Here is a 12,674-nt window from a genome sequence, read left to right on the forward strand (position 1 = left end):
GGGCCTCTTGTACCCAGGTTTTGGGGGGCGCTCTTAATTCTCTCACGGGGCTAGGGCCAGGCGCAGCCTGACATGTTTCTGAGCCTCCACTCATTAGGGGACTGGGTCTGCTGGGATCCTAGTATTTACCCTACTTCCTAGATCCTCCTGAGCCCGATCCCCTAAATCCACCTGCTAAGTAACTTCTGAGAGGAAAACGCCCTCTCCACCTGCCTCCTCCCTCGCAGCCCCCAACCCCACTTCCCTCCGGTGGCCAAGCGGATTACCTAGGGCGGGAGGTTGAAGACGCAGGGTCCAGCCCTGAAGGTCAGTCTCTTCCTCTGGAGACCTGCAGATGGCGCTCTCGGGTTTGCTTTGGTCTCAAAACCCACGAACACGCACTAACTTCGTGTGGGTGGTGAAAAAGGAAAACCAGAGTTCTTGCAGTCTAAAGGGAAAGGCCTGGAAGTACAGGCTCTTAGGTGGTATTAGTTGGTACAGGCCGGGCTTTCTCAGGGACGTAATTAACCCAGAATTGGGGTTTGGGGGGCATTGAGGAAAGATCCTTATTGAAAGGAGCTCAGAACTCAGGGAGCCCTTCTCTCCCATCTCCCTGTGTTGGTCCAGGAAGTTGTCTTTGAGAGCCTGAACTACTGGAGGAACAAGACTGTGGGCAGAATCACACATAGATTCAGGTTTTTCTAGAACCAGCTGGACACATCCCTATGTTACACGTATGTTGAAGTGTGGGTGCAGACAACAGGCATTGGCAAGAGGCACTTCCACCTTTTGTAAAGAAGGGGACTTAACGCACCAAGTATGCTGGAAGTTGTTCTCACACACATGTACCCCCTAAGAAGTGAAGACCTTTCCATGATAGTCCAATTCCCAGGTAGCCCCTGAGATTCCAGAGTCCCACCCACCTCACCTCAGCCCCTTCTGGGACCATTTCTCCGTCCAGCACTACACTAGTTGGTCAGCCTCCCGAAGGCCAAGCCCTGGCAGCTTCCTCCTTAGCTCCAGCCCGTCCAGGGTCTAGAAAGTCAAAGAGCCCTGCTCCCTAGTGATTTTAGCCAAGGCTCTGCCTTCTCCTAGGTCTCCAGGCTGAAGGGCTGGCCTCTCCCGCTGATGCTCCCTTTCCTGTCCTTCCCTTTTTTCTTCTATAGAGCCTAGTAGCGAAGAAAAAACAAGAAAGGGAAGAAGAAAGAAGAGGAAAGAGAAAAGGAAAGGGAAAGAAAGAAAACAACCCAACCCCAAACACAACCGGGGCTCCGACCTGTCAGGGTTGGTTGCTTTTCCGTCTGCCTCTAAATGAACCTTTTCTCTCTGGTGTTTTCAAAGCGGCCCATCCACCCCCCAACCTAGGGGCATTTACACTTCAAACAAGGCGCCCGCCTCCCTGCGGAAATTTAAAGGCAAATAAACTTTTGGGGAGTTGCTCTGATACCCATCTCGGGATTTGCTTCATTAGCCGCCTCTGTGCATCTGATCTGCCCAATAAATCTTCCTTGTGGATCTCCATTCCTCTGCCTTCTCCACTCCCTTCCCTGCCAGGCTTGCCTGGCGCCCAGAGCCCCCACCCGTGCTGCCTTCCTCCAGCAAAGCTGCCTGAGTCTCCGGCTGTCTGGTGCCTGCTCTGCTAGGGTGTAGGTGTCAGGAGACAGTAGTCCCCCTTGAGCTCCTTTATCAGCCCTACTATGTACACACACACAGACCCTCAAGCCAAACCAACTGCCCAACTAGCACCCCAACTCCCAACTGGGTTTCTGGGCAGATTGTGCATGAAGGGATGGGCTCATGGAAACCCTGTCTGTTGCCCCCAATTGCACCGATTCTTTGGAGATCCTTCTGCTCATTTTCCAGTTTCCCAGTCCCTGACCCAGGGCTTTCCACCCGGGTGAGGGAAAGTAGAGGTGTGGCTGCCTCCCCTCCGCAGGATGGGCCCTGAACGGTGTGGCCCAGGCACCCCACCTCCAGAAGTTTGGGAAGGTGGCTTGGTCTGGGGGGACTCGGGGTACGGGAGCCCCCTAGGGGTGCCCCAGCCTGCTGGCCTGGGCCTGCCTTCCCTTTTCCACTCCTGAGGCCTCCTGGGGAGTAGCGAGGGGAGCCAGGGCCCGGCCTCTCAGGGAGGGGATTAGAAATTCCGAAATTAAATGTATCTCCCTAGGAAATGCTTCCCACAGCGAGGACCAAATTAAATGCATTAAAGTTCAGGGGGGAAAGAAGCTGTTTAGAACCGATGGGGGGAAAACTAGTCCGAAGGGAAGAGAAGCAGAGAGGAGGAGGGAAGATAAAAGGGTAGTGCAGAGCGGCAGCTCCGCAGCTGAGCTCCTTTTCTGAATTATTCCCAGTTTTGGAAGTCATCACCTCCACAAAAAAGAAAAGAAAAAAAGTTCGTCTAACAACCCAAGGCCCGGGGCGGCCCGCGGCCCACTCGCCCCAAGGGTCCCGGCGCACCCGGGGCGCACACTGGGAGATCAGATTCCACGCAGTGGGCGCACGCATCTGGCCCCCTCTCCTGCTCGGCCTGACCAGCTCCTGCCCGGCCCTTTCCCCTCCTCCTCCCCATTCTCTCCCCACCCCTCCCCCTTCCTAGCCCTCTGGTCACGTTGGAGGATTTTTTTTTTTTTTTTGGAAGAGCTTCTGGTACAATATGGAGCACCATGGGCTGCAATTTCACACTCCACGGCACATTCCCCCTAAAGCTACTTTTTTTTTTTCATCTAAGACCCCCTAATTTCTGCTTCCTCGCTCCCTCCCTTGCTCCCTCCCTCCCTCCCTCCTGCTCTCACTTTTCTTTTCCTGCTTTTGTTCCCGATATTTGGGCTCCCTGCGTGAAGCCCGGGGGGCCAGAGTACAGGCCGCCCCGCCCTCTCGGTCTGTTGGTCCTGTGGCGGCTGGCGCACGTGCTGCGCCTTTATCCTCCCCGGACCCTCCCCCTCTAACCGGCTTCTTCTGACTAGAGGTCCTAGCGACCTGCCCGGCCCTTCTCAGCCCCTTTGAAGGGAAACGACAATGCAAGCCACTTGGCCACCAAAGCCGCCTCTTAGTGGCACGGGCCTGCCAGGGGGCTGCCGCTTGTGGGCCACCGGACTGGGGAGCAGAAAAAAATAGTCAAGACAGGTCTAAACTAGGAGTGGAGGGTTCTGCCCAGCAAAGAACAAGCTGGGGGAGGGGCGGGGGGTTGCGCAGTGAGGCCCTGGTCAAACCTGGACACCGTCTGTCCCTTCACACACACCCACACCCAGACATCCATGGACCTCTGCACTGCTAAAGGGACCACTCACCCCAGAGCCCATGGGAAGGGGCAGCAGCCACCGCCCGCCCCGTCCTTTTGCCTCTTTGAGCCTCAGTCTTTTTGCCTGTGAAATAGGGATAATGACACCTGGCTTGCCTACTCTGTGGATCTAGCCAATAGGAAAGCATTTAAAAAGCCAAACATTTCCATAGTAGATGAAGGCATAAGTGCCTAGCTCTCTGAACCCGTAACCTTGCACAAAGAGGGAAGGGAGGGACCTGGGCATTTAGGCAAGGCAGGGGATGGTATTTCCCAGACAACTTCTACCCTATAGAGGTAACTAGAAGATCCCTCACTGTCTCCCTTCCTGGGTCCTTCCCGTTCAGAATTTTTTCCTTTCCAATTACCACACCACACCCCGAACATGTTTCCCACCCTGCTCTCTCTCTTTCCTGCCATTCCTCCATTACCACTTCTTCCTGCACGCCTGCCCCACTACACTAGCACAGCTGCTTGAGGATCAGTTCAACACCCCCACCCCCACCCCCACCCGAACAGCCGGGTTAATTGTGGCCTCTGGCGCGGTCCCCTTTGGGCCAATCTGCCAAAACCGTCGGGAGGAGCTGGCCCATTGGCGGAAATTTGGGAAAGGAAACCCCGTCCAGTCCGGTTCCAAACAAAGAAAGTTGGTCCTCCCAGGACCTGCAGCCAACCTGCCAAAGCCAGAGCGAAGATGAGATGGTGCGGGGAGGCCTGGCCAAGGGGAGGCGTGGAAGGGGGAGAGTGGCGGGGAAGAAAAGGACGTGAAAGGGGCGCTGAGGGAATGGAGAAGGCACCTGTCTCTGGAAGGCCTGCAGAAGCTAATTTGGGAAAAGTCGAGATTCCTGACCGGCCAAGTACCCCTTCCCAGGTTCCTCCCCAAGCCGGGGTGAGAGAGTCCAAGTGAGGCTGAGTGTCGGTGCCCAAGTAATGATTAACCCTCTTCTCAGCCAGGCCTGGAGCCCTCAGCCTAACCTGGCTGTGGTGCAGGGAGACAGTGCCGGCGGGCCCTGGACGTCCCAGGCGTTACCCGGCAAGTCCACGTTGTGAAGTAAGGGGGCCAGCGGTAGCAAGGGGCAGCCGAAAGGGAACTCGGTGCTAAGCAGGGGGAGCGCAACTCCAGAGGCTGAGCTGATCAGAGGAAGCGAAATAGCCACGGCCAGAGTACGAGGAAAGGAAGGGGCCACAGGCAGGCGAGGGCGCTGGGCTCTGCAGCGCCAAGGAACAGTCGGAGAGGGGCGGGAGAAGCCCGGCGGGCTGAGTTGTCCCGGAGTTGAGAGCAAGCACCAAATCCACTCTCGGATCCATCCGCGGCGCCCGCCCTCCCTTTCTCCTCTGCCAGCAGCTGTGCGGGTGTGAGGAGCAGGCGGAGAACGCGCCCGAGCCGGGAGCGGGTAAGGAAGGGGAGACCCGCCTACGGCCCTGGGAAGCGAAGGGCAGGGCCGCCCAGGAGGGTATGGGCTGCTTGGCGTCGCGAAGTGGCCGCAGACAAAGGACCGGAGCGGAGGGGTGAGGGAGAAACGGGGGAGAGAGGGGCTGGTGAGACAGGGAGAGAACCAAGGAAAAGAGGGCTCTCGGGGGACCGGCCGAGGTTAATCTACTCCTGCAGCCTCCGCCCACTCTAGCCTGGAGCCCAGGTCCGGGGGGCTCACTCCTGGCTTGGGCTCCGGCCGGTGGGTCTGTGGCCTGGGGTCGGGGCAGGAAGTGTTGCTGTGGCTGGTGTGTGTGTGTGTGTGTGTGTGTGTGTGTGTGTGTGAGAGAGAGAGAGAGAGAGAGAGAGAGAGAGAGAGAGAGAGAGAGAGAACGCAAAAGCGCGCGCCGCGTTAGGCTGGCGGGGGAGGCTGGGGAAAGTCCTTCGCTGTAGGCTCAGACCCCTGCCCCAGCGGCTGCAAGCCTCCGCCCTCCACCCTTTGCGGTCCAGAGTCGTCCACCCCCCCCCCAACACACACACACACACACACACACACACACACACACAACTTGAAACAAAAGGGCTGAACCGAATCTCTCAGGAGTCAGGGCACTGGCTCTTTCTGGGAAAAGTGCTTTGGTTTGAGACGGTAAGGGTTATCCGCATCCAGGAATCTATAACTTTTCGGTCACTGTTCCTGGGGGGAAAAAGATGCAAAGTAAATCTCAGTCAGAATAATGCCCGGGTCCTAGCAGTTCAATCCGCCACGTCTGGCCGGGCGAGGAGGTCTAGACCCGCGGCTAACGAATGTATCGAAGAATCTGACTAATGTAGGGAGGAAACCTCTTTCAATTTCTAAATCAATTAAGGAGAATTTCTTGTGTCTCCTTGGTGAGGGGATTGTGTGTGTGTGTGTGAGTGTTGTAAGGGTGTGTAAAAAGTGTGTGTCAGTGGGGTGGAGAAGGGTGTCTAGGCAAACAGCTGTGTCCCAGGCGGGGCTGAGCTAGGAGCTCAGGACCCATATCCAGCACCTCCCCCTCCTCCCGCTGCCCTGGGCTGCGCGGCTGCTCTGAGGCCAAGGCCTCGCAGCCTCATCCGGAGGGGCCGCCAATCAATCCTGCAGGTCAACACAGCAATTAATAACGGGGTGAGGAGGCCTGGCGAAAGAGGGCGGGGAGGCGTCCGGCTGTGTCTCCCCCAGGCTCTGAGAGCCCAGCGGCGGGACCAGGGAGTGGGAGGGGTCTCGGAGGGCAGCAAGAACCCTGGGAACTCACTGCGGGCCAGGAAGTGGGCGCAGGGCTCCAGGAGAGAGAGGCAGGGGGCCGGTGACAGGGAGCCTGAGAGCCAGCTGGGACAGGCCAAAAGAGTAAAAGGAAGGACATGAAGTAAAGGTCTTGTGTTTATGGTTCTGGGGGTTTGGGTGGTCTGACCATAGTTGATCTAGATGCTGATTCTCTCCCCGACTCCTTGCCCTCCCCCCTTTTCTGATGGATTTCGCTGCTCTGGAACAGGCTCAGCGACACTAAATAAAACCCGCATCCTTCGCAAACCCGGCTGCGGCGGTTGCGCCAGGGCGTCTGCGGCAGTAGCGCTCGCACGCATGTGTCATTGTCATTTTGAACTAGCTGGATGGAGCCGAAAGGGACGCGGGGGCCGTCAGGGCGACGCGAGGCCCCCGGGCAGCTGTGCCCCAACCAGACTTGTGTATGAAAGAGGTGAGGGCAGAGGGGAGGGAGGGGGCAGTGAACAGAGAAAGAGAGAAGGCGGCTCGGAGGGCGGAAGACTCCAGAGTTCGGCGGGGCCTCATCAATGGGAACAGCGGCTTCCTTCTCGAGAAACAGCTCTCCTCAGGCCCGTCCCCAAACCGCGACTGGCGGGAATGCGATCCTCCCACCCTTAAAAGCGGGGAAAAGAGCGAAGGGGAAGGGAGTGCAATGCGCAGCTAGTCTTCCTGGCCGCTCTGTCCGGCAAGCCGGGAGAGCCGCTACTGGGTAAGCGCCCTGGTCCCCTCTGGAGTGTCCCGAGCACCAGGAAACTTGAGACGAGGGCCCTGATCAGCGGTTAAGGATGCCCCCCCTCCCTTCCCACCGCTCAGCCTTCTCCTTGAGGCGCTGTAGAGAAGCTCCGTCTTCTGGGGGTGGGAAGCAGGTCCAGGCACCCCAGGCCTGCAAGGCAGGGAGAGCTGCCTTTCAAAGGGGAAAATGGAAAAGTTGGAGTGTCAGAAGGCTGAGCAGACAGGACAGGGCGAGAAGGAGGAGTAGGGGCAGGGGACAAAACAGATCCAGATAGAGTGAGGGCGAGAGAAGCCCTGTGCAGTAGAGGAAGTGGGGGAGAGAGGTTCCCAGAAAGGCCCAGCCATTAGATCTGTCCTTGGGCTGCATATTTATACGGTCGAGGGGGTGCACAGATGGGCTCTCAATTGAATTCCATCTTCAACACCATCAGAGATTGATTTTGTACTCGCTTTTAATTTTGCCATAATTAATTAGATCATTACAACTGTTTGCTATTGATCTCCCTACTTAAACCTCTGGTGCAGAGGGGTGGCCCAGAGCCCTAAAAGCCCAGGAGGCCACGGTTGACACTCCTGGGGGCCCAGTTCCATTCCCAAGGGGAAATGGAAACAACCCAGGGACTGTGGGCCAAGAATCTAGAGGAAGGGGATGCTGAGGGTGGAAACTGCATTATCAGCTGAAAGAACAGAACCTGCGTTGGGGCGGGGGTGTGAGGGGAAGAAGAAGGTTTGAGGAAAGGGAGGAGTGAGGCTAGAGTTAGTCTTTGACCTCCGTGGAATTATTTGGAAAACTCTTGGAAACCTGATCCAACCTTCTCCTCTGCCCCCCTCCAATCTAAAACTAAACTTGGGTCCCTAGCTTCCCACCCAGAACTACACCAGTGCACCTAGTAGGCAGACAGAGCTGAGTTGTCAGGAGAGGGAAAGGAAGGGAGGGAGGGAGGGAGGGAGAGAGAGAGAGAGAGAGAGAGAGAGAGAGAGAGAGAGAGAGAAGCCCTCCACAACCTTCGCTTTTTGGGTAAGCAGCTTCACATTCTCCCCACCTGGGTCCCCTGGGGCCTGCCATCTTTCCCCTAGTCCCAGGCCTCCCTTGAATTTTTTATTTGGGGGGAGGGCAGAGCCTTCTCGCCACACGTGTTAGGCACACACACCAGTGCTTACACTTTGGCTCCTACTCAAATACTCAAAACCTTCACACACGTGCACACTGACGTGCACACAGCAAGTCCCCATCCACCAGCACACATGCACGCGTACCCATAAGCAGTTCCCACTAGAAACTAAGGCCTTCCCAGTGCTCCCAACTTGGAGAAAGTTGTGCAAAATATTTCCACCGAGGGCAAGTGGAAAGATAAAGTCCTAAATGCGCAACGGAAAGGAAATGCCAGGTTCTGTAAAGAGACCAAGAGAAGTTGTAACTCACTTTTTTCGGATGGAAAGTTTTAAGTAGATTTAGAGAACAGTGGGCGGGAAAGCCCAGGAGGCCCCAGTGGGGAAGACGCCCAGAGCCCAGTCCCCAGCCATTACAGAGGCCCACAAGGCAAGCACAGAGGGGGGGGGGAGTGAAGTCCGCCCCTGGCGCGGCCGCCCCCATCCCTCTCAGTCAACGCCCTGGCCTACGGCGCTGACGGGTCTCCCCTGGCTCTCACCTGCCCGGCTAGAGCGCTGTTCCATGCTCTGCTCCCCGCCGCCGCTGTCTGGGCCTGGGTCTCGCTTCTCCGAACCTCCTCGCCCCGATAGAGCGTCTCTCCTTTGCCGCCGCCGCCGCCCGAGATCTGGGCGCAGCCACCCAAGACTGAGCGGCTCAGATAACCCAGGCTGCCTGCCGCTTCGGCAGTGCGCTCCGCTCTTGCCCGCGCTCACACACCCGGTCGCGCTGAGGCACAGCCACGCGCGGGGGAGCCCCCCGGCTCTCCGCCCCCGCACACGCGCGCACACGCCCCCAGGCCCCAAGCCAGCCTCAGGCAAGCGTCTCCCGCGCTGCCAGAGGCACCCAAAGACCAATTCCCCAGCCTAGACGCCGGCGCTCTCTCACCCCACCCCTTCTTCACTGTGACAAGCGCTCCCCGTCAGTCTCCAGCCTCAAACGCAGGGGCGTCTGCAATACTCTCATGCACTCCCCACTTTTGTGAGGTCCCCTTCCCGGTGACTCACAGCATTGGCCCCATCTGATTTTCTCCTTCATCAGGCTCCACAGCCTGTCACACACACCCGGGTCTCAGCCTCAGTTTCCAAGATCCCTACCCACACACCCCAACTTTCTCCTCCACACAGGACCTCCTGTCACCAATACATTGTGGAACTGCTCCCTAAGTCCCTCAGCTCTCCTTCTCTGCATTAAAACGACAACTCAGAATAAAAGGAAAAATCCGGTTGTCCTTGCCTTGAGGAGATGATGCGGCCTCAGGGAGAGGGGAAAATGACCAGAGCCCTCCCAAACTCCTGCCACAATCACATGACCACCCACTTGAGCCACACCATCCCACAGTATTCTGGTTCGTGGACCCTCAGGTGCACAGCCTGTCCAAACACACTCATGCTCTTTCATGCCTGAACAAAGGATCACTTCAGCTAAGTTTCCCTTTAGCTTTTCCCCACATCCTGCCCTTTCTATCTGGAATTTACCCCTTTCACACCTTTGTCACAAATTCTCCTTCAGACCTCTCATACACCACTTTCTCATGTGCACTCTCTTGTACTCCTGCTCCTTAAACACTCAGACACCTTTCAAGCACCATTGCTCCCCACTCCTACCGCCATGTATGCCTTTCTCTTTTGCCCCACTTTATACCCCTTCCCACTTACCCTGGCCTCCTGCTCTCACACAGCCTTGCTCACACATGCTGAGTAACATGGAAAGGCTGTCCAAAAAAAGTGCTGGGTAAGCCCCAAGGTAGGTTAGGAACTGGAAGTTTTTTACTGGGAGTCCCATCCACTTCAGCTGAAGTTCGTCTAGAAAAATTATACAACTAGGAACAGGAAGCTGAAGGGGCACAATACCCCAGAGGCAAAACCTATGTCATTGTTTCCCAACTTAAATTTTTAAAATCTTCCTACAGATACATGAATTTCTATTCTTTCAGGCAAATCATGGCCAAATTACCATGTTACCATTATTTGCGATTTAAAACATCAGACTTTGCCAGTGTTTCATTTCTTTTCTTTTTCAATCAAACAGTGATTTTTCCAAAATAATTTTTTTGCCTTTTTTTTATACATAGAACAACTCCAAAGGCAAGGATGAGAGATCAATAAGCATAAATGATACCCTAGTTACACACACACACAAATCACACTCGCATGTGGTTACTCCATGACACACATGTGAGATGTTCACACACATAATCTCTCTGTCACTTATTCAGAATCACACCCAGTCACACACAAGGGCCATGACCTGCTGACTCATACCTTTACTATTTAGCTTTTGTGCCTTTGTTAACTTCTCTAAAATAGTGGTAATAATCCTTGTCCTTTTTACAGGTTTCTCACAAGATAACTTGTGTGGAAGTGATTTATAAAATGTAAAGTGTGACCACAGACACATTCATTGCTCTTGCTCCTATATTATCAGAGACAGGAACTGAGACCCAAAGTTCCTCTCTCTCTCTCTCTCTCTCTCTCTCTCTCACACACACACACACACACACACAGCAGGGAAGCACCCACTGGGGAGCCAGGAGTTCAGTGTCCCTACCTGCTCCTGAGCCAGCTCGTCACAGTTACCTGAACACAGGGCCCAGGGTTGGGGCAGTGCCAGGGCTGGGGCCTAGGCGCAGGGAAAAGAAGCTGAGGCCATTGTGCTAAGCACCCTGTCCCATACCAGAAGGACCAAGAGGAGGAAGGAGGTTTCTTAGCTCTTGGCTCTGATACCCTTGGAGTGTTGGAGACTACGGAAGCCTGCAAAGTGCTGCCAGTCAAAGGGCTCAGCTCCATACCTCAGCCTCCCACCAGCCTCCTCCCTCGGGCTCTGCTTCTCTTTGTCCTAAGCTCTCATCCCTGTCCCACACAGTCTCTTGGGCTCTTTTGCTCATTGCCCGCCCCATTGATTGAGAGTCTCTCTCAGGTTCTCCAAGGAGTCCCAGGAAAAATGATCCACCAGCCTATTGATTCTTCATTAGAATTACATTTTCACGTGTGCTAAATTGGTTTTAAAAGCTTTTTCTGTTGTTATTGTCTTGTCAGACCCTGAGGTCCAGGGCAAACCAAGTTTAAATGTTGTGGCTTCTTAGGGGGGAAAAATATTACCAGGGCCAGATCTGTAATTACTTGCTTTCCTGCCTTATTGTTGTCATGATGACAATTGTGATTTGCTTTAAGTATCTTTAGGAAAAGGGCTCAGTAGGAGGCTGCTCAGGTCAGGCTGGGGCTGGCTGGCGAGGTGAGTATGCGTGGAGAGGGCTCTGAAGTCCCTGGAGGAAGGGCACCAGAGCAGCTTTCCTCCCCTTGGAAATCAAATTTGACACTTGAACCTGTATTAATTGCTCCTGGAACAAGAGAAAAGGTAAAAGTTTTAAAAATCATTTTTTCTTTGCCTTTTCCAGATTGACTAGAGGAGGAACACACAACACAACCCCACTTACTCTAGTTCCCGCCCCTTTCTCCTAACTAGCTGGGGAGGGGATGTCAGCTTTCACAAGGTGCTGAGGGAGCTGTTGCAGCCTCCTGCTTTATAGCCGGTGGAAGCCCCGTCACAGGGCGCTTTTAATCACTACACTTTGCACGGGGGGGGGGGGGGGGAGAATGAGCCCAATTGAGGGGGAAGAAGGGGGAACAGAGAGGTAGAGACCCACTGGCAGGAGAGAGGGAGAAGAAGAAGAAGAAGAAGAAGAAGAAGAAGAAGAAGAAGAAGAAAGAGAGAGAGAGAGAGAGAGAGAGAGAGAGAGAGAACAAACCAGGGACAGTGTGAGAAGCAGAGGACAGAGAAGAGTGAAAAGGAAGAAAGAAAGGAGGGAGAGAGGGAGGGAGGGAGGGAGGGAGGAAGGAAGGAAGAGGACAGACTGAGAAAAGGAACTGTCCAGAGGAAGGGGAAAGAGGAAGACAGAGAGAAAGAGAGGGAAAGAGACCAAGGCAGGCAGAAGAGCAAGCCCTGGGGAGCTGGCAGCCTCCTGCCCCTCCCTCCTCCTGGCCTGGCAGCTGGCAGGCAGTGCTGGGGAGTGGGCATCCGCGGTGGCGGCGCCGCCCAGGCAGGAAAGCCCAATGTCTCCGTGATGTGTTTATCCCCTAATCAGTTCATTAGTTATAAACAACATGACATTAGAAGTTAGGAGGCAGTTGATATTAATTTTTATTTAACTAGTTGATGTTTAATCCGTCACGCCAGGCTGGGTAGCAGCGAGAAAGATCTTCCTGACACAAAACCAGTTAGAACTTCATAAGGCGCAATCAGTGTCCCCGCGTTGAAACAAACAAGAGAGACAGAGACAGAGAGACAGGGAGAGTCAGAGACAGGCAGCCCCGCCTGAGACGGAGCCCGCTAGGCAGGCGGGGAGAGTGCACAGCGGGTGAGGGCTGGGGGAGAATACACGAGAAAGTCAGGGCGCAGGGAGGGTGGCTCGGCTGGGGTTGGCAGCCCTGGATCGGGGCTGCGAGCCCGAAACAAGTGAAGGGCTGGGACGGGCGCCCCGGGAAGGCCCGGCCGGGGCAGCTGCGGGGTCAGGGCCCAGCCCAGCCTCGTTGCTACCATTAGCGCCTTCCGCGGCGGGACGCGTGGGGTGACCAGCAGCCAGGCGGACCGCCAGGGGCTAAGGTCCCCGCGAGGCGAGGCCCGTACCTGTGGAGTTGTCCTCTCCCGGGTCTGGAGGCCGAGAAGCCCTTCCCGTCCTGCTCTAGGAGGAGCCGGCTGGACAAGAGAGGAAAGGAGAAAAGGCGGAAATGTGTGATCAGCGGCTCAAGCTTAAAGTTTGCTGCGGTCACAAGGCAGAGCAGGGTGTGTGTGAGCATGTGTGTTGGGGGTGCTTGGTGTTGGCGGAAGAATTCCCACACTGTGGGGG

General features: G+C 55.6%; 1 protein-coding gene across 3 annotated transcripts in view; it reads right to left on the bottom strand.

The window, feature by feature from the left end:
• Positions 1-8,550, bottom strand: part of PAX2 (paired box 2) — a 90,018-nt gene extending 81,468 nt beyond the window's left edge. For 2 of the 3 annotated variants that reach the window (XM_080643235.1, XM_080643232.1), the window contains exon 1: positions 8,331-8,550. In XM_080643235.1, the coding sequence (XP_080499361.1) occupies positions 8,331-8,355 (25 nt within the window). In that variant the 5' untranslated portion in view covers positions 8,356-8,550. Of the gene's footprint in view, positions 1-266; positions 306-8,330 lie in introns of those variants that run through there. The other variant, XM_080643234.1, reaches the window with a different exon arrangement.
• Positions 8,551-12,674: the final 4,124 nt, after the last annotated feature.

The sequence above is a fragment of the Plecotus auritus genome (genome assembly GCF_963455305.1).
Source record: "Plecotus auritus genome assembly, chromosome: 9".
NCBI lineage: Eukaryota > Metazoa > Chordata > Mammalia > Chiroptera > Vespertilionidae > Plecotus > Plecotus auritus.